This window comes from Cynara cardunculus (assembly GCF_001531365.2).
Source record: "Cynara cardunculus var. scolymus isolate 2C chromosome LG 3, CcrdV1, whole genome shotgun sequence".
NCBI lineage: Eukaryota > Viridiplantae > Streptophyta > Magnoliopsida > Asterales > Asteraceae > Cynara > Cynara cardunculus.
In genome coordinates, this window is record NC_037530.1 from 40,239,123 (window position 1) to 40,260,725 (window position 21,603).

Consider the following 21,603-nt stretch of genomic DNA (forward strand, 5'->3'; position numbering starts at 1 on the left):
AGTTCAAATCAAAGAGTGATTGTGACTTGTATCGCATGCATTCAAAGTTGTGGATTTACACAGAAAATGGATTGCACCATTGGAGTTACTGATCCTTGTAAGGGGCAAATAAGATGGATGAATTGTGTCCTCCAAACCCAAAGGAGTTGGAAAGTGCTACCTTTATATTGCATTGTTCCTTCTTTGCACCCACCAGCACCTCTTTATCCTACTTCAACAACATTAGAGATTCTTTTGGTTAATATGGTCGTTCGAAAATTCATAGGTTTTTTTTTTAAATTAGAGTTCTTTTGTATGAAATGACTCTGAAAAGAAGGTGACTGAATACATACCACGCCTACGTCTGGATTTTCAAGATTGATGTTCGGATGGAGCCATCCTGTCTGTATAGCCTACATAATGGTGTATGTCAGTTTCAATCCAAATGCAGGTTTGCTCTCAATTTCCTTAGCTATAATGATCTATAACATATATATATATATAGAGAGAGAGAGAGAGAGCAAGAGGGAAGGAGAGAGAGAGAGAGATAGAGAGAGAGAGAGAGAGAGAGAGGAAGGTTCAGGGGAAAACCCCAAAAAATGAAAAATTCAAGGAGACTCTAATAACCGTTCATCTGCACGGTGTGCACATGTGCTTACAAGTAATTGAAGATGTTTCCTAGTTTCTTTGCACGTGGGTATACTAGAAAATTACTTGTATGCACATGTGCTTACCTTACAGATGAATGGTTACTAGGTGAACCGGTGAAGGTACACATTCAGGTCAAGTAACCTTCACTACCTTCACAAAATATGATGTAACATCACATAATATAAGGGTACTTTCACAACTTTCGCTTCTCACCAAAAATTTGTTCTCTCAAGTGATCCTAAGTCTATATACGTATATACATATATGGGTTGTATTCTGGTGAGAAGAAGCCTAAGAAGAGAGATCTCCACCCTTGAAACAATCCTAATTGAATGTCAACACTAATGATGTGCACCGAGATGAGATTAAAAGTGATCAAGGGTTCAGATCTCTTCTTACAATTCTCACCATAACTTCTCTTCTCACACGATCCTTCGCCATATAGGGAGAGGTTCATTTGAGAAGTGGTAAGTATTTGAGGAGTAAAGAAGTAATCATAGCCCTTCATACGATCAAGATTGGTCAAAAATTGTGGCTTTGACTGGTCAAGAGAAAAATAGAGGATTAGAGTTTCGTAACTTTTACAAATAGGCGACAAACAAGTGCATATGTGAACCCATAGTTCATATGTGAATCACACGGGTTCATGTTAATTAGTTCATATGTGAATCACACGGGTTCACATATGCATTTGTTTTGCCACCTATTGTAGAAATTAACCAAAACTACCTCTCTATCTTCAGCATACCATGTGAGGAATTATCCGGTGCTTCACAGTCAAAGCCACAAATCTTGACCAGATGAAGGCTAGGATCACTTCTCTACTTCTCAAATACTTACCACTTCTCAAATGAACCTATGGCTATATATGTTCAACTTGTATATATATATGCTAAATTCATTGTCTAATTACCTTGACAGTAGCAATTGCTTCGACGGCACCAGCAGCCCCAAGCAGGTGGCCGATCATTGATTTTGTGGAGTTTATCTTCAACTACAAGATTTAGAAAACCATATTAGAACTGATTGAATCAAAGTTAAGGCACTGAATTTAATCAAGATTACCTCAGAATTGTCCCCAAAACAACGAATGATAGCCTCATACTCGTTTAGATCACCAGACTGTGTGGATGTAGCATGGGCATTTATGTAATTAACATCTTCTCTAGCAACCCCAGATTGAGCCAACGCCTTTTCTATGCACAGAGCTATTCCTGTCCCTAATTTCAGTAACCAAAACAAATAAGACGTTTTTTGGTAGATGTGAATGGTTTGGTGTTGAATGATTAAGATGCTTAGTGAATCCAGAAAATGAGTGGTGGGGGAGCAAGCTCACCATCGGGATGAGGTTCAATCATGTGGTAAGCATCACAAGTGAAGCTTCCGCCCAAAAATTCCGCATAAATCTTTGCACCTCTTGCCTGCCAATCCATGTTTCATTTCAGTTGCCAAATCATTCATGAAGAAGATGATATATAACGGTCGGGTTCAGGGAAAACCGCAAAAAAGTGAAAAATTAAGAAACACTTTAATAACCATTCATCTGTAAGGTATGTGCACGTGCATACAAGTAATTTGTTTGGTGTGCACATGTGCATAACATGCAAACATGCATAGAAACCAGGAAATATCTTCAATTAATTGTACACACATACTGTAATGATGAATAATTATTAAGGTGTTCCTCAGTTTTTCATTTTATGGAAGGGTTTTCTCCTAAACCTCTCTCTCTCTCTATATATATATACACATATATATACATATAAATATATTAGAAGGGTACTCGCATAATGCAGCGGGATACATCTCGATTTGAATGTTTCGCTTTATTCTGTCTCCGTCGATGTTATAATACGATTTCATGTGGTACTAAAAAAATGATAATGTTTTTATTTTTGGAATAAACTATAAATTTGAAGGTATCATAAAATTTTGAAAAAAATGTATTGATTTTAGTATCAATTAAATATATAAAAGTTCTTGTTCTTTTTGTGTAATTTGTTTAACTTAAAATTTAATTTAATTTAATAATGAAGTCATTTATTTTTTGTTTAATAATATAATTTTTTTATAAAGATAATAATTAGTATTTTGTTAGAATTCTATGATTATCCTAAATATATTTTAGATTTTTTATATTTAAAGTGAGATACCTATCCAGTATTTGATTATGTTTATCTGCATTTAGTTACACGAATTCAAACATGGAGCTTTAATAAGTTGTAGATACACACAATTCACTTGTAATCTTGAATTTTAGGTAATATGCATCAATAAATAAAACTTAATGCATAAAAAATGGTTTTTAAGAGTTTTTGTCAAATGCTTTATAATATAGTGTGTGTGTATATATAGGTTGTAGAATTGAGATATTCGTACCTTAGCATGTTCTAGCTCTTCTAGAAGGAGAACACCAGCACCTTCACCCATGACAAATCCATCACGGCTCTGCGATTTTGTAAAAACAAAAGATGGCATCAGGTTTATTCAAAAGAAGCTATCCATTTAGTATTGACTACCATTTAAATTTGTGAGAATATGTGGAACCCCCAGATCAATCTTTAAACGTACCCTTAAAGAGAGAAGGGGGTTCCAACATATATCGAAGAAAAATGGTTCACTCCAACAAAATTCATACCACATCCCAAGGGCGTGACGCTTTGGTTGGATCACTGTTCCTCTGTGAAAGAGAATTGCAAGCAACAAACCCTCCCAATCCTGCGATTTTAAGATGATAATTATCCATGAAGAATGGATCAATATGCATCCAAACATGAAATATGCTTAATACCTATAGGAATGATGGCTGAATCAGAACCACCAGACAGCATCATATCCTGTAAATTTCATCGATTGAGTCCAGACCAAAAGTGAAGGTGGTTTTTAGAGAACGAGAACCAGAAACGATGCTTACAGATTCACCTCTGATAATATGATTGGCTGCATTTAATATACAAAAGTTGCTAGTAGCACAAGCCGTAGATATCGAATAGTTTGGCCCCATCCAACCCTGCATTTCAGCAAAAATCAACCATCATAAGTCCACAATCTCATATTCCTTCATACCCATCTCCTAATTTGCAGAAAGTTCTTTTTTTAAGGGTGTCTCAGGCTATGCGTGGACTAATCCCAGCAAATTGTGACTGCAAGAAATCAGCTCTGATAAACTCAGTGGCCACAATTGTTGTGTACACCTGGAATGGAACCCTAGGCCGATGGGATATTTCACCACATCACCCAGGGCCTCAACTACTATGCAACAACCCTTGTGGTTTAGTTTGCAGAAACTTCATATTTACCAAATCCATTGCAAGCATTGCAGAACCCATGTTCGTCGTTGCAAATGGTACACAAAAAGGATTCATCTTCTTGTATGAAATCCTCAATGCTTCAATTCCGTCTTGAAATACCTGTTTAAACAAGTAGTTTTTAGCAGATTTCTATGGTAAACTATTCAGAACTTCCCCATTTTGGAAAGCTAAAGCTAAACTAAGGAGCCGTTGGTTGGTTTCCCATTAAGTCTTGTATGGATAAAGTTGTCTGTATAGATTGGGAAGATTGTTTCATGAATGGAAGGAGCGTGTTTTCCAATTGAGGGACAGGTTTGGAAAAAAAATTGGTTTTCTGCATAAAGCTTAAGTCACTTTCTATATCAATAAGCCACTACCAAACAGTCACATATAGCTGATTGAATATTTTGTGAGTCCCATTAAGCTGCTAACAAGCAGGCCCTAACCTTCATACCACCAAGGGCAGACCCAATGAGGACACCACATTTTGCAATATCCAACTCTTTCATGACATCTTCAGTAACACCACCATCTTCCAATGCCTTCTTGCCGGCAGTGAGCAAATAAAGCATAAACTTGTCTGCCCGTTTCGAAAGTTTTGGTGCAACCCATCCATCAGCTGAGAATGACTTAATTTCTCCTGCAATTTTCTGTAAGAAAGCGGAAGTTACCAACACAGGAAGACTGAATGAAAACAACAGTAAAGATGCCCATTTGATTGCAAGAAAGGAGGGTAGAAGATATGTTTACAGTGGGAAACTGATCACAGTCAAAAGCCTCAATCTCACTTATGCCGCTAACACCTTCGACTAGGTTTTCATAGAAGACATCTGCAACATGACCAACCGGAGATACCACACCAAGTCCCGTCACCACGACTCTCCTTTTCTTGGTGACAGGTTTCTTCTTTGTTGTAGCATCTTTTGCAGGCTGCACAGCGATTGCTGTGGTTTTGCCTGAAATCAATGGCAGAAGAAGAAGCCACTGTTAGACTGGAAACTATCTTTTTTTTTTTTTTGTTAACCATGAGTGTCTGGCCAGCTTGCGTGCACCTTGACTAATCCCAGGGCCCTGGAGACAGGGGCGGACCTAGTGTATTGGATACGGTGGCACGGGCCACGGCATCGTTCCCCTATCGTAGTGTAAAAAATATCAATTTGTTGTGTACCACCATCTATATTTTGAACTACAATAAGGACACAAGTTTCCCTTGGAGTTGGTTTGCAAGGCTTTACTTCCACCAAGATCCGAGTTTGAATCTCGTTAGTGTCATTTTTTTAGTTTTTAACTTTTAGTTTCATATTTATTATGTTTCTGTTGAACAAATGATCACACATATAAAAAACAATAAACTAATCAACAAATAATGATCTTGTAGGATCTATATGTGATGGATGATATACATTAAAGATTTATATGTATAACTTTTTGATAAAAACGCATTTCAATAAAACTAGAAATAGAATCATACTACAATCTTAAATTGGAAAAATCCAAATAGAATCGTAATTAGGGGAAATATGGACCAGACATGTTCAAACGAGAAGTTAAACATTTTGCAAGAAAGAGAAAAGTTTCAATATCATATATGATTAGACCAATGATACACAAGCTTAATCATGTATGATTAAAGACATGTTGAATTGACAACATACGCATGGTGTAATCATATATGATATTGCAATTTCTAGCCTTCTCGCAAAATGTGTAACTTATCGAAACCCATCCGGTAATCATGGCTCTTACCGATTTGTGCAGCTCGATTGATCCGTTTCTGAATGCGATTCTTCGAAAAAACGTTGTTTAAACCAAAAATGGAGAACCCATTTTCACAACCAAATGTAGACCTATAATACTCCTCACATGGCTCTAACGAATTCATCAGGTTCATAATTCCAGACCCACATAAAGACGACATCAATCCACCGCCACCGGAGAAATTATTGCATTCGGTCACCGCCGATAACTTCCGTCTGGCCGACCGACTGAGCCTTTTCGACGATGAAAACAGTGCCGGCGACGGCGATGGTTTAGGACGGTAGTCGTTTTTGTCGCCGGAAACAGACATGCAAGCAGCCACTAACCATGTACAGAACGGCGAAGCGACGGCGGTAGAGGCCACCATTGAAGAAAGTAGAGCAAACCCTGAACGATGAAGTCTGTAAAATCAAAACCCAAGAAGGATTTCCGATGAAGAAGCTGTCATCGAAGTGAAAGATGACGAATTGATGAATACTGATCCTCCGTTGTTTGAAAAACTAAAAATCTGTGAACAGTAGATTAATTATTAAAAGTTAATTTGGTGTTAAAGACTGCCAAAATCGTCAGAGAATCATACAAAAAACGTGAATTTTGTCAAAAAGTTGAAAATGGGTGGCTGCAAAGAATGATAATGTGATTGTGATCTTCGTGATAGAGACTTGATACTCATCATCATCATCATCATCATCAAAAATTCAACTGAAAGTTTGAAAAAAATTCCATCAAGATGAAATTTCACATTGAATTTCAGAAATTGCTGAATTCTTATAATTCCAATTGAGGAGTATATCTGATCGGAAAAGAAGGGTAAAACCCAAAGACTCACAGGATGAGTTGCTGGAATTGGAATTGGAATTGGTACTGGAATTGGAATCGGAACTGGAATGGGAATGGGAATGAGAATTGGGACTTGAGAGTGAAGACGATGTCGTTTTTATTGGAGTAATTTTAATTTAAATTAATGGGTAAAGAGAAAGACCCAAATCAGATATCCTCAGTATCAAATTCCCTTTTCCAATTAAACGATCGCTTCTTTGTCTTTGTTTGACCGTGCATTTTTATTCACAATTTCTTTTTTTTTAACGATAATCGTTATTTAATATTAAAACGTTTTATTAGGGTGGGCTAAATGCACTCTTATGCATTGTTTAATGCATTCCTACTATGAATTTCTTTCTCACACATATCAACATCAATGCATATTTTTTACATTTTCAATGCTTGAAATAACCTGATTCTGACATGAAAGGGGGTGACATTAGCACTCCCCGTTTTATTTTGATAGACGTGTTTTTTTTGTTTTTTATTAAAAAATATTTTAAATATTTAATTAAAGTAACCTTGCATTTCGTTTTCTTCTTTGTACATATCAAATAGATATATTTTTAAATAGTTAAATAACAGACTACAAAGTACATAATTAGAAGAAAAAAAATCAGCTAAATATATATTTATATGTTATTAGAAGGGTATTCGATGATTTTGATAAAACGATAATGTTTTTATTTTTTAATAAAATATAAATATGAAAATATCCTAAACATTTGAAAAAAATATATATTCATGTTAGTATTAAACTATCTATTTAAAATTTCTCTATTTTGTGTAATTTTTGAAAAATTTTATAAAGATAATAGTTAAGTATTTGATTAGAAATTAATGATTATCTTAATTATATTTTAGAATTTTTATATTTAACATGATATGTTTATCCTCTATTTGATTACGTTTATTTGTAGTTAGTTACACGAATTAAAACATGAAGCTTTAATAAGTTGTACTTATGAATAATTTATTTGTAATCTTTAATTTTAAGTAATCTGCATCAATAAACAATACTTTATGCAAAAAAAATGATTTTTAATAGTTTTTGTCAAATGTTTTATAATATAGTATAGATACTTATATTTACTAATTTTTTACTTACATATCAACATCAAGACTTACTTTTTACATTATCAATACATAATTTAATCTGATTTTGATATAAAATAAGATTTATATATACCCCTTAGAAAAAAAATAAAATTTTATATTCATTTGTTTCTAAAAAGTAAAAACCCTTTTCTTGCCAAATTCATTTATTAATCCATCAATAATTATGCTATAATCTGAATCTGATGGGAATATCTTTTCTTTTTGCTGTAAAGTTGTAATTATTTTGCAGGATATATACAATAAATAAATAAATAAAAACTACACCCATTCGGCAATAAATTATTCCCCCTATTAAGATTGGACGACTTAATTTTTTTAATAAGAATCTATCGGAACCCTTATTAAATGTTTAATCTATCCATTAAGAAACCGTTATTAAATGTTTAATCGGGTAAGTTTATCGACAAGTCATTTGTCAGGTAACATTTTAGGTCATCAAAGTTTATTGTCTGAAATCTAAATTAGTCAGACTGTTTGTTTTGATGTCTGAAATCTGAATCTGAATCAGTCCGACTATTTGATTTTACGTCTGAAGTCAGAAATCTGAATCAATAAACTTGTTTGTTTTTGTAAACTGACAAACGTCTAAAGTCTGAAATCTGAATCAATTTTTTTCAATTAAATTCAACTGAAATATCCAATCATTTAAACCATTTAAAAGTCAACTGAAATACGTCAATTGATTCAACACACAATAGAATACACAAACCACCTTAGTTGTTGTTACCAGATAAGATGCATTGGTCCTTGTCATCCCGACACAGTAAGGTAATAATCTAGTAAATACCAGTATGCAAAATATATTAAAATTTAATAAAATTTGTCTTAATTTTCAATTAATTGTGACGCTTTTTTAATCAGCATAATAAACATTTAATAATCTCTATTTTCTATCTATTTTGATGTGATAAACGGGATCTACTTGACATCGATTAATTTTAATGTCTCCTACCCTCTACCTCTCTACCTCCCTACCTCCGATCTACGCTAGCTACGAACCCCGACTCATAGTCCACTACTCTAGTTTTATTTCTCCACGAGCTCTTATTAGATGTCGTGTCTTCGGAGATGCCTAAAGTTGTCAGGTCTAACCTTAGTTGCTCATCCCACCTCTTTATCGCCTTTCTCGACTGTCACACTTTCAATTAACCTACTAGAACCGGCATTTGTCACCTACGAACGTTCCCAAACTACCACAATCGCCTCTCCCTCAATTTATATTTGATCTGTGCAACTCACAAGACTGTCCAGAAGACATCTTTGGTATATATCAAGTCAAACATAGTTCTACCATGTGTTAATATACCCCCATGTAACATAGTTGGTTTGATGGTTAATCTGTAAAAAAAAACAGTTTCAGCATGAACTTTTTGCCACAACACCCCCATGACAACTTTCCATTTTAACCAATTCGGCTTTATACGATATCTTATATCATCCAGGACCACGCTCTAGTGGCATAATCAAAACTTTACATCCATAGAATTTATTGCAGATAAAGACAATGACTAAAAACCAAACTTACATAAGTCTTATATCGTATTTTGAAAATACAAACGTGTTTTATATCTCAAAACATTTGTTTGTCACATGTCAATAAAAAAGGTTAAATGGGAAGAATAGTTGTTAAAAACATAAAAGCAACATTTATGAATAAAGGTTTGGTTAGGTATGGTATGTACCTAACATAACAATCCTTGGCAACAATGCAACCAAAGAGTTAAAGTTGATGTTACACACTTCACCTTTCTTAGGGATTGTTTGGTAATTGTTGAATGGTTTGGTGCAAAATAATTAAGTGAGCAGAATGATTAAGAGGCTCTCATGATATAATACAAAATGAAATATAATTGTTTGATAACTGTGTACAATGAAATTAGGGCTCTTAATGGTTAAGAAAGATCAATGATACAAAATAATTCAGAGGGTTTTAGAACCATTAAGAGGCAGACTTTTTTTTTTGCCAAACAAGATTCACCTCTTAATGATTTAGATATTCTTCTTAATGGAACTATTAAGAGATAAACAAACAACCCCTTAATTTCTCTTCAAAAGTTATTTTTTAATGTTCTTTTTTGCAATTTTTCATGAGCAAAAGAAATATTAAAATTTGTAATCACAGATGTTTGTATACAAAAATGACTAATAAACCACAAGAGTAGTGTCTAATTGGTTTGAGTTTGACTCCAAATATCAAAAATGTTTGAAGGTCCCATATTCAAATTCAAAAGGAATAAAAATACCTTTGTGGCCACAGAGGTTCAAGTGCGGAGATTCCGGGTTACCCACAAAACAAATGGTCACCCTGAAATTAGTCGTCTCGCATAACGAATTGGATATTCAGATTAAATTGTTTTGGGTTTTTCAGGAAAAAGAAAATTTATTTAAAGAGAGAATTTAGTACATGAAATTATAATCATCCGGACTAATAATATATGACTTTTAAGACTCCATAATTACAACACTACTATCCAAATGATGTTCCACCAATAGGAGACATCCTTTCAGCTTAATCGTTCAGCATACCTAACTTTTTTGTGATTTGTATTAATGGTCTATAAATGTCGTACTCTAGAATTTAAGGATTTCTAAGACTTAAATTTTATTGCAAATAAAAAATGAAAAAAATAAATAAATAATACAATTCATGAAAAATAGAATCTGAAAGTTTGTGGGTTTATTATTTATACTATATTATAAAGCATTTGATAAAAACTTTTAAAAATCATTTTTAATGCGTTAAGTACTGTTTATTGACGCACATTATATAAAATTCAAGTAAATTGTCCGTATATACAACTTATTAAAGCTCCATGCTTGAATTAGTGTAACTAATTGCAGATAAACATAATTAAATACTGGATATATATCTTATTTTAGATATAAAAAATCTAAAATATATTTAGGATAATTATTGAATTCTAACGAAATATTAAATATTATCTTTATAAAAAATTATATTATTAAACCAAAATATAAATTAGTTCATTATTAAATCTAAATTAGATTATAATAAAAAAATTAAAGAAATTACACAAAAAAACAAGAACTTTTAAATATTTAATTTGATACTAAAATCGATACATTCTTTTTCAAAATTTTATGATACATTTAAATTTATATTTTATTCAAAAAAAATAAAAACATTATTGTTTTTTCAGTACCAGATAAGATCGTATTATAACATCGACGAAGACAGAATAAACTAAAACATTAAAATCAAAATGTATTTCGCTGCATTACATAGATACCCTTCTTTCTAGTGTATATTTAAACATATTTATGGGTTGATTTTGTAAAATTTTAGGGACAGGACCAACCCAAAATAACCTGACGTGAAACAGTCTAAAAAAATCAATCAAACCCAAAAACACCGGCCTTACAAAATCAGATTGGGCTCTTTTAAAGCCCAAAACCCGGCCCAATCGATGGGGAAAAAGCCCTCTATAATCTATAAGCCCACGCGTTCCAATTTTCAAAAAATTCGAACGTTACCACACCAAAGTTAAACGCTACATATACAAAACCAATTTGAGATCAGAACGATCGTCAAACCAGAAGAGGAATCACAATCTGTTGATTCTCAATCATACTAATGACTCCAGAAAATTACTTTGAAGTTGAATCAGAAGAAGAGATGTGCGATTCTGATGATTCTCAAAGGGACCCAAGCTTCTACATTTTAGAAGACACTCAATCAAGATTCTCTAATCTCTCCATCAACAAGAAATCCAGAACTCGGTGATTTACCTTTACCTCTTTTTGAGTATACTTTTAAATTTTTCAAATTTCAATACGTTTTGTTCTAAAACTTCCAGATTTGTATCCTTTTCTTTCATTTTCAGTATTCCCGTGGAAGTGAATGACGATGAGAATGAGAATCAGAATGTTGATTGTGTAGAGATTGTCGCACCTGAGTCTGATGCAAGTGATCAGAAAAGCTTAGAGATTGTTCAAAAGATCATCGAAGGTTAATGGCAAACCTAACTTTAGATTTTATAAACGGAAGATGAACATAACACGTGTTCGATGAAATGCCTCTTCTTTAATGTTTTTATTACCCGTTTTGCCCCTCTTTTATGGGTAGATGACATGGTGGAGAAACTGAAAGTGGAACAATGTAAGCTCTATCTAAGGAAACATGGGTTGAGATTAACAGGCAAAAAAGATATCCTCATTCATCGCATTAAGGAGCACATTAGGTATGCTTGATCATTTGAAGATCTAATTGTTCTTGTGCATTTGATTAATTACTAATATTGATGACAATTGATTCTGCTTGATCCCAGTATTATGAATGGTGAAGGAGAACATAAATACCCTGCTTGTAGTTTTGTTATGAATTGTAAAGGTACTTCCTGCTTTATCTAAACTTGTATATAGTTCATAGATTTGCACAAACCTTAAAATTTAACATTAACAATCGATTTTGTGTCTACCATTCAGTATATAATCTCTTTGTATTCCATATCTGCATTTCGTGTTTTGTTTTGATACTTAAAGCTTATAAGGAGTAACTCAACTGTTGCAGGGGATTCATGCACAGGAGATGTTGTTTTGTTCGAACAAAATGTGTATGAAATGTAAGGATCTATTGAGTAATACAATTATGGTTCGTTGATTACATTCCTCAAAGATGTCGTTTTTACATTGGTTTATAATCAGGTTTAGCATTGCATCAAGGAGTGCTACTGGTCCTCCTTGTGGCACGAGGGTGATAGCTGGTCGGATAGTGAAAGAAAGCTATGGTGCTGCTAAACAGCAACATACATTTACGGTTAGCTACATTTTCATTCAGTTTATACGTTGCAGTCAAAGGTTCTTGACCTTTCATAACTTGCAAATTCTAAACTTTACATTTCTACTTGTTAGATTGAGGTCTACATTTTCATTCAGTTTATACGTTGCAGTCAAAGGTTCTTGACCCTTCGTAACTTGCAAATTCTAAATTTTACGTTTCTTCTTGTTAGATTGAGGTTTTATGGAGCAAAGGGGTGAAACCACTCCCTCCCCTTCATCCTCTACTCATCAAAGGCAGAAACCTTTACAGATTAAAGACAATGAGACAGGTCCGTATGTTATTGATTCACGCTGCATTCCTTTTTAGGTTTTATTGTATTGTGTAGTTTACTGAACGTTATTGTTAATTCTAGAGATGGGAAAACGAAAGTGAAAGGCAGAAAATTTTGTCGGAGAAACATTTTAGAGGCAACACTGCCCGGAGTTATAGGGCAGCACGCCTTCAGGAGAAGGAAATAAAGAAGGCACTTAGGGAAAGGTAAAGCGTTGGTGTTTATAAAGAAAAAGTTTAGTTTTCAGCAGCATCGAAAACAACATTTACAAGTTTATTTTCATCTCAGGACATCAAAAGGGAACATTCAGAATGAAAATCAAGCGAAGAAAACAACAGCATCTCCTACCCGCCCTATGATTAAAGCCAAGAACCCCACAAAGCCGGACTTCCAAAATGCTTCAATTCAACATGAAACTAGAAATTGGCCTCCCCCATCAGATACACATCCACACGCAGGTGTACCATATACAGAGGTTTTACGTCACCAACCGTTGATGAGCAGGATTCATTATCCTCATGAAGGTTCATATAAAGAAAACATCAACTCTAACATGTTAAGGAGTGCGGTTGGATGGGAGCCAAATACTTCTTCTAGAAATACCTTTCAGGCTGAACAAAACTGTCGATTATATCCTTCAAGACCATTTCAGAATTTACCACAAACCCATGCTTTCCAACAAGGTCATTTACCAAGGGAGGTGCAGAATTTACCACAAAGCCATAGTTCCCAGCAAGGCTATTTACCAAGGGAGGTGCAGAATTTACCACAAAGCCATACTTCCCAACAAGGTCATTTACCAAGGGATCATCACCATCAAGGACAGAGGCAGCAGCTGTGTAGATACTATCCACAAGGAAGGTGCCACTATGGTACTAACTGCAAATATCTACATTGAGTGTGCATCTATCCTATGTTTCTTTTTGTCCTTTTTCGAGGCAATTATGTTTTAGCGGATCTTCAAATGATCCTGCAAGGAAAGCAACGCACTTGAGTTCCAGATGATGCTAATTTTTGTATAAATGGTGAGCATATATAACTCACTCAAATTTTGAAATTAAAATTTGTATGTCAGAGGATTCCAGAATTTTGCTTCAAATTTTGTCTCGGTTAAATCTTATCTTACAATTGAATATCTAAACAAGCATTTAATGCAAATATATATCGACACACTTACTTCCAGAAAACCGATACGAGTCAACTTCTTCCTTCACAATACTAGCTTAGTGAAAATGTTGGTGATTTTAGTGTCATCAAATATTTAAAATCACCAACATTTTGATGTAATTGTAATTACGAAGCGTCGACTAGGTACAAAGCATAACGTGAATAGGAGGTGTTGGGTGTGGGGGCAGGGTGGGGGCGGGGATTGGCGTGGGTAGCAGGGCGGTAGCTATGACGATAGTGGTGGGATGGTGGTTAGTGGTGGGTTGGGTAAGGTAGGTGGGGTGGAGGTGAGTGGCGGGTGTGACGGCGATAACAGTGGTGTGGTGGGGTGGGGGTTGGGTTAGGGGTGGGGCTGGGTGGCGGGGGTGGTAATTGTAATGACGATAGTGGTGGGATGTCGGTCGGATAGCTGAGAGTAGGTGGGTATGACGGCGACAGTAGTTGCATGGTGGTGGGGTGGGGTAGGGGTGAGTGGTAGTTATGACGGCAAGAGTAGTAGTGGAGGGTTAGGTTAGGGCGTGACAGTAGTGGCATGGTCATACTAGGGATGTCGAGGGGTGGGTGGGTGTGAACATTAGTGGCATGATGGTAAATGATGGGTTGGGATAGGGTGGATGGGGTGGGTGACAACGATAGTAGTGGTGTGGTGGTGCTGGGGTTTAGGGGTGGGCGTGATGAACAATAGTAGCATGGTCGTGATGGAGGCAGGGGATGGGCGGTGATAGAACTCATTTCCTTCTGTTATGTTAAGGAATGATGAATTTATTGATTTGAAAGATTTCATCCATTTCAAAAAGTGAACCAAACAAAGAAATTGAAATTTGTCAAAGACATTTATAATTCTAATTCCATCAAATTTTTCGAATTTCGCAAACCAAACGACCACTAAGGAAATTCAAAAGGTTATGATCCTTTCCTCCTGAACTTTGGTCATAAACAAAGCTTCTGATTGTGAAGGGTTCTAATCCGTTTTGAACTTGTCCACAAACAGTTGTACACGATGAAAGACCAAACGTGTATATATTCCACAACCATGTTTAATCATTAATATCGGAATTGTCAAATAACCAAAACAACATTAACTACAACAAAATGCTACCTTATCCTCAATATTTTCAAAATTCACAAAACCTCATAACAAGTAAAATGCAGAAAATTCAAGCAGCCGATTCGTCCATCTTCCATATTCGGTATTCCCTCTCAAATAATAAGAATTCCTGCAATTGGTTTTGACTAAACAAATGAAGAACCCCGGTTTCAGATCCCGCAACTAATTCAATCAACTCATCTTGGACATCATGTGCATTACCCGACTCCATAAGAGAAACAGAAACCTACCATTTACAAAACGTCAACAATAATTAACATCCGATGAAGTAGTTGTATTAAAAATGGCAGAGAACGTAACTACACAAAAATTACCTGCATGCATCGAAGAATCACTTCTGGAATACAGCACCTGCGACATAGACCCCTTACGATATATGTTGCCGGGCTTCCCAAAGAACCATCATTGTCACAATACCAAGCATCTAGTCTCAAGATTTCCATCGTTACACCAGCTTGAAATCCAGCCAGCTCACCTGCAACCCATATTTCTCATACTTAGGGCCTGTTTATTGACAGCTTAATGAGCTTAATGAGACTCATAGCTTATTAAGTCAGCTATACATGACAGTTTGTAGTGGCTTCCAACCTACTCCCAATTACACATTCCTTCCATCTATGAAAAATCTCCCCCACAGACAACTTTATCTGTTCAGGACTTAACGCAAAACCAATCAAACAGCTCCTTATTGACCGAACATCACCAACTAACTTCTATGTTCTCCATAAGCATTATCTATTCATTGAATATGTCATTCCTCCATGACAAGACTAGGATACCAATCATACCATATTGGTTAAGTGTCAAATGGATTACTTTTCTACTCTGTAATTGATACAAAAATGAAATTTAGACATTTAGAACAAAGAAAATTTGGATATTGGATTATAGCATCTGTTACATGTTATCAGCCTTATGCATGTCATCAACTCAACTCCATGGTTTTAGATCGTTTGAGGCATACAACTCGAGGCAAGGTGGCTCAAAACCACACCTGAGGCTTGGACCAAGGACCTAGGACCTAGGACACGAGGCTTACACCTTGGTTCAATGAGGGGCTTTGGTAAGGCGTGAGGCGGTGTTGAGGTGTACGCATCAGATGATCTGCTTTGGTAATGGTTTTTTTGATATTTTTATAAGCTTTATGGCAGTATTAGTACTTCTCTTTATAGCGTCTTTTTTTTATTTTAGGAAGCTAAAAGTCCAAGCCCTTGGCCCCCATGTGTACTTTTAATATTTTAAAACCCCCAAAAGCTAGAATGTTGTTTCACCCTTCCTCTTCCTCCAAGCAACCAATTTTTCCACACCCTCTCAGCCTATCTCACAGTTTCACTCTTTCCTCTATCACGAACAACTGAAAAAGCTCCTCTTAGTGATTTAGTGTGTATATATATATATATATATATATTGTATATAAGTGTACATATATTTGTGTAGTATATATACATAATTTGGTGTATATGTATTTCCGCCTCGGGGATTGCACCTCGCCTTGTTGAAGGAAAACGCCTCGACGCCCGATTACGTCTTCTAAAACCTTGCTAAATTCAACTTCATTAATTGAGCACTTGTACAGATCAACTCAATTCCAAGATATGTAAAACTTTAGCAGTAGCCTATAATTCTTGATGTACCTTTAATCCCAGCTGCAATAACTGCAGCAAGAACACCACCATCAGCAAGCTTATTTGGGCCAAATCCGTCGTTCTCTGTTGCCAAGCACCGTAGTGAAACCTCAATGGAGCAACTGTCCTTTGTAGATATAGATACATTAACCTGAAGATATGAACATACAGTTATTCCACACACCACACAAATTGTGATGGATAAATATCATCTGCCTTTTGTATTAGAATTAAAAGTGAACATACCAGCAACTGACGATCTGATACAACTTCCTCGCTTACTGAAGAATAGAAGGCACTTGTCAGTGCTGTGCACAAGGTGGCATCAGGAGACATACATTCACCAGAAGGTAGGCAGAGCATCGCAGTGGCATGCAATTCAAGGTTTGTAGGTTCCATTAGTTCATAGATATGATCCTCGGTAGGAACCAACCACGGATTTTCTTTTCCTATTCAAAAATTAACAATTATTCAGGTGAAAAAAGAAACGCAAATGTTTGTGAAGATGAGTATGCGTTGAATGTTTGTTCCATGTGGTGAATGGACTCACTTAGTAGCAATGTCATTGATGAGGATAATGTTTCCATAGCTACCACCGTTGCTCTCTGTTTTTCTTCATTTGAAACGTCAGGGGGGTCGATTTCAGCATTTTCTAACTCAACTTGAAGCCAGTTGCGGTAAGTTGCATCACAGGAGTAATACTCGTTCTAGTAAATAACACACGTTAAGAGTCTTTACATGTTATCAATTAGCATTTAACAAAATCGAAAACACAATCGTACATGGGTTTAGAAGAATACCCAATCCTCGAACTCTCTCAAACTATCAGAAATCTCGTGGTCCTCTGGAGAAAACAGAGTTTCTGACGGATGTTTCAAAGGCTCAGCAAGTAAACTAAGCAATGTATGAGCGCCAATGGGCATTGCTGGAACCCTCCACATGGAAATTAGAGCAAACTCCCTGAAAAGTACATTGCTGAAACAAGGCAGCCAGTTTTGATACCAAATATTAGCAACAGTCAGTAGAAGGCGGCATTATCATGGTGACGTGTGGTAAATCCACCCCAAGCAATAATTAAGAACTAGAGCTGCCATGGGAGGGACGGCCCGCTAGACCCGCCCTGTCTGGTCCGCTAGAAAAGCGGGCTTGGATTACCAGTCTCAAAGAAATGGGCGGGACTTACTGACTTGTTAAAATTAATGGGCGGGTATGGGAGATGAAAAAAAATTGGCCAGGCCTCCCGGCCCATTAATATTTTTATAATAATTAACTTTTATAATTAAAATTTCTTGATACTTATAAAATTTCCACTTAATTATGACTCATGATAATAACACACTTTAAAAAATCTAAAAATATTTTTCTCTCATTTGATCACTTCCTTATCATCTCATTTGGTCATTTCCTTCATCAATACTCCATATTTTGTGAAACAATTTTTTCAAATTATGTACATTGTTAACTTTGAGTTGGTAAAATTGTTATGTATTTTGAATTATTTTACATAACTTATGATTTTATATAAGTTCTGTTTTCTTAAAAAAAATTAGGCCCATTACCCTGTGGGAAAGCCCAGCCCGTTTATAGGGTGGGTATGGGCGAGTTTTCAAGCCTGTAAAAAAGGGCGTGGTTTGTCATATTAGGCCCCTTGGCCCCAAGCCTGCAAATGATCAACTCTATTAAGAACCAATACCACAAAAGCGCAGTAAAAACAGAACTTACATCCATTAAGAATTACAGCAACGAATTACCTGTGCATCAAAGCCCGGAGAAGAAGTTTAGTGCCAACTCTCATGGCATCATTAATGGTGGAGGGAGGTGTAAAGCAAAGCCATTGAATGACCATAGCTTTTTGAAGACTCTGCAACCGACATTGCTCGGCAACATCAGATGACCCATCAAAATTTCCAACTTTCACTTCTCGTGATCTTGATAAAACCCTGTTATAGTAACAGGAAACAGAAGATGAAGCCAGCAATAAAAGAAGACCAAAAGAAGTGGTTGTAATGTCTATCTCGAGATGTTTATAAATGATTAAGAGAAAACTAAGAACCTCTCAATAATTTCTTCAAAACTTCCTTTTTCAAAACTGCCATTTGAATCTCCGGGAGAAAATGGCAGGTACTCTATAGCAGAAAGAAAGATTTTATATCTGACATGAACACTGCCAACATAAAAGCATGAAAAAACAACATTAAAATTTATATCAATAGAAAATAAAACAAAGAAATATTCTTATCATTTCTCAACTATGCATATCATATTCATATGTGAATGATAAATATTAGATAAATACATAAAAAGTTGAATAATCAGTTAATCTATTTGTCATGGAATTATCGAGTTAGGATACCTATCTAAGTGATCATTTTGGAAAGATCACCATTGATATCATTAACAATAGTCCAGTACATTCTGCATAAATAATTATGACGACGACAGCAGCAATTGTAGTTCTTCCACTATCCCAAAAAATAGCACTTTGACTAGGCACAAATTTTACATGCCCCTTGGTAAGACAAAATTAGAAATACTGGCATACCAAATAGGAAAATTTTGAATGGTATCTTACTAACAAGGAAACCATTGCATATTTATGAGACCAGTATGGCAGTAGCCGGTATGAGCCATCCAAAATATCCAAGTCTCTTGTTTTTTAAAGTTATAAGAGAAGAAAACTTAAATAGTCCACATCTTCCTTTTGACAGGCGAAACAGTCCACATCTTTTAAAAAAAAACATGCCCAACTTCCTTGTTATTGCCCATAAAACTACTGACATAAGGGAATTAGTCGAACTTAGTCATCCCTTTAGATCAAACACATTTTAGCAAACTTTACTCCCCACAAACTTCACAACAAGAGCAACATCTACTATACTACTTGGATTCAAGAATAATGTAAGCATTTATTGTTCATAAGGTACTATAAATGGTCAGCTATAAACCCACAAAATCAATAAATTACATAAAAATTGAAGTAATCTTTCAAAGGGTATAGTCTAAAGCAATGTACTTTATTACCAAGCGACTTACATGTCAGACCTGGCCAATGTAATTTAGGATATCAAGCATGACTATAGAATACATGTCAAGCATTGTAAAAACCTTGCCAGATGAGGATCTAGAATCAATTATGTTTGATGTCACCATTATATAAACCTAGATTTTGGAACTAGACTAGGCATGAACGGTAATTTTATATGCCGCAACATGTAAGTTTTACTAATTCAGTTTTTCTGGTAGTAGGTGGGAGGGCAAAAAAGTAGAAAGTCTAATGCACTTTACACGAAAGCAAACCACAGGGCTTGGACCTTGTCACATAACAATGGGGCTGAATTGGGGATATATGCATTGCTTAATCAACGACCCTTCCAAAATAACTTAATATTATCATCTTAATCACCTATCTAAATATCGTTAGTCCTAAAGAGGGTGTCTCAACTAGGTAAAGTGAACAAATGATCAAGAACACTATAGCCAAACGCTTAAGCTTAAAATCAGGAGATCAAAACCAGAGTTCTGATTCCTCATTGATTCACCTGCCATTCAGCCGTAACTCCATCATATGCACAAACAGATCAATGCAACGGTGGCGTGCAAGCTGAGATGCATAGATTCCAACCAACTCCTCGTGCTGTTTTGAAAAAAGATACATCGCGTACCTGCCAATACTCATCCCAATTAGATAGCACACATTATAGATAGCACGTATAAAAGCTGCTTCATGTTTCAGAATGATGATTTAGTGTTAAAATTAATTTAAAATGAGAACCATAGCAAGTACAAACAATTGATTGCTGCTTAATAGGCGAACTAAAATTAACTATTGAACATTTAAATTCTCTATGATGCATAAAACAAATTTCAATGATTCAGTGTACCTGTTGTTGTAAGAAACAACAGTTAAATACCTTTAAGATGAAAATACTCACATGTGAAGAATGAGGTCACCAAGAGCTGTCGTCTTCTCCTTGAAAGCATCCTTCATTTCATCGGCAAGCAAGTGACGGAGGACGAGAACTAAATGTGCCCCAAAACGGATCATCTGAGGATCACCATGAGGCCTGGCAGGAATCACAATTTCCAGAATAAGACAGGGCCTCAGTAACAAACCCATTGAGTTCAGGAATGACGGGCAGTCTTTGCATATGTAAAAAGGCATTATCTTTACACTTTAAAACACCACTGGAGTTAAGAAACTCACACATGTTTAAGGCATCCACATCCCATACAGCTATTCTATATACTGGACAACATTAAAACTTATAGTTATGGAATAAAAAAAGACTGTGACAACATTATTCTCTTTCCATGATGAAACGATATTCTTTGGATATTTTGTCATAATAATAGTATAATGTCCTGAATCTCTTTGTTCAACCTTGATAATAGTCCAGAATAAACGGATATCATCTAGATCGAAATCCAGCCACATCAATCTAAAAATGGACAATTGATTACTACATTACCTGAAGATATCTTCATCGCCTCCCGAAGGGGATATCCATGACCAAATAAGGTCAAGTAGACGAGGAATATCTCCCAACATTAGACTCATCTGTTCAAAAGTCTTGGGTCAGAGGAAGTATCAAAAGAAGTATAGCCTCATAATAAGTGAAATGGAAATGTTCATCAAGTATTCACATCTCCATTTTGAGATGATTTGGTAAAGAGAAGACTTGTACAAAGTAGGGAGTGTCAAGAGAAAGTATTATGCCAAGCTAATCAATTCAATAAATTTCCCAAAGTGACTAACAAACAATTGATCTAATTAACAAATTCATCATATGATGAACAGGCTTAACAGACACAAAAAAAGCATTACGGAAAAGGTTCCTTTTTTTGAGGGTACTCCCGGGAACAGATCCAGTGGAGACGGAGTGGGGCCTGTAGCTCAGAGGATTAGAGCACGTGGCTACGAACCACGGTGTCGGGGGTTCGAATCCCTCCTCGCCCACAACCGGCCCAAAAGGGAAGGGCCTTTCCCTCTGGGGGTAGGAAAATCATGATCG

General features: G+C 35.6%; 3 protein-coding genes and 1 non-coding gene across 7 annotated transcripts in view; 2 read left to right on the top strand and 2 right to left on the bottom strand.

Moving 5' to 3' along the window:
- On the bottom strand, positions 1-6,176 carry LOC112509406 (3-oxoacyl-[acyl-carrier-protein] synthase II, chloroplastic-like). The gene is made up of 13 exons (XM_025114348.1): positions 5,667-6,176; positions 4,671-4,876; positions 4,367-4,570; positions 3,930-4,040; positions 3,545-3,640; positions 3,422-3,467; positions 3,269-3,348; positions 3,010-3,078; positions 1,967-2,051; positions 1,696-1,850; positions 1,544-1,624; positions 333-392; positions 1-208 (listed from the first exon to the last, which is right to left on the bottom strand). Exons 1-13 carry the CDS (start codon positions 6,043-6,045, stop codon positions 86-88), a joined length of 1,695 nt encoding a protein of 564 aa, XP_024970116.1. The 5' UTR covers positions 6,046-6,176; the 3' UTR covers positions 1-85.
- Positions 6,177-11,505: 5,329 nt separating this feature from the next.
- On the top strand, positions 11,506-13,701 carry LOC112510400 (zinc finger CCCH domain-containing protein 62-like). Its single transcript, XM_025115803.1, has 8 exons — positions 11,506-11,589; positions 11,707-11,821; positions 11,909-11,970; positions 12,151-12,202; positions 12,285-12,396; positions 12,590-12,688; positions 12,773-12,897; positions 12,980-13,701. Exons 2-8 carry the CDS (start codon positions 11,712-11,714, stop codon positions 13,587-13,589), a joined length of 1,170 nt encoding a protein of 389 aa, XP_024971571.1. The 5' UTR covers positions 11,506-11,589; positions 11,707-11,711; the 3' UTR covers positions 13,590-13,701.
- Positions 13,702-14,864: 1,163 nt separating this feature from the next.
- Positions 14,865-21,603, bottom strand: part of LOC112508849 (nuclear pore complex protein NUP107) — a 12,571-nt gene continuing 5,832 nt past the window's right edge. For 3 of the 4 annotated variants that reach the window (XM_025113651.1, XM_025113649.1, XM_025113652.1), the window contains 11 exons: positions 21,061-21,149; positions 20,524-20,655; positions 20,131-20,253; positions 18,645-18,755; positions 18,343-18,531; positions 17,392-17,566; positions 17,142-17,298; positions 16,838-17,040; positions 16,601-16,742; positions 15,281-15,441; positions 14,865-15,192 (listed from right to left, as the gene is read on the bottom strand). In XM_025113651.1, the coding sequence (XP_024969419.1) occupies positions 15,016-15,192; positions 15,281-15,441; positions 16,601-16,742; positions 16,838-17,040; positions 17,142-17,298; positions 17,392-17,566; positions 18,343-18,531; positions 18,645-18,755; positions 20,131-20,253; positions 20,524-20,655; positions 21,061-21,149 (1,659 nt within the window). In that variant the 3' untranslated portion in view covers positions 14,865-15,015. The remainder of the gene's footprint in view (positions 15,193-15,280; positions 15,442-16,600; positions 16,743-16,837; positions 17,041-17,141; positions 17,299-17,391; positions 17,567-18,342; positions 18,532-18,644; positions 18,756-20,130; positions 20,254-20,523; positions 20,656-21,060; positions 21,150-21,603) is intronic. The other variant, XM_025113650.1, reaches the window with a different exon arrangement.
- Positions 21,475-21,548, top strand: TRNAR-ACG. Its single transcript has one exon. It is a non-coding gene; the product is annotated as a tRNA-Arg (tRNA).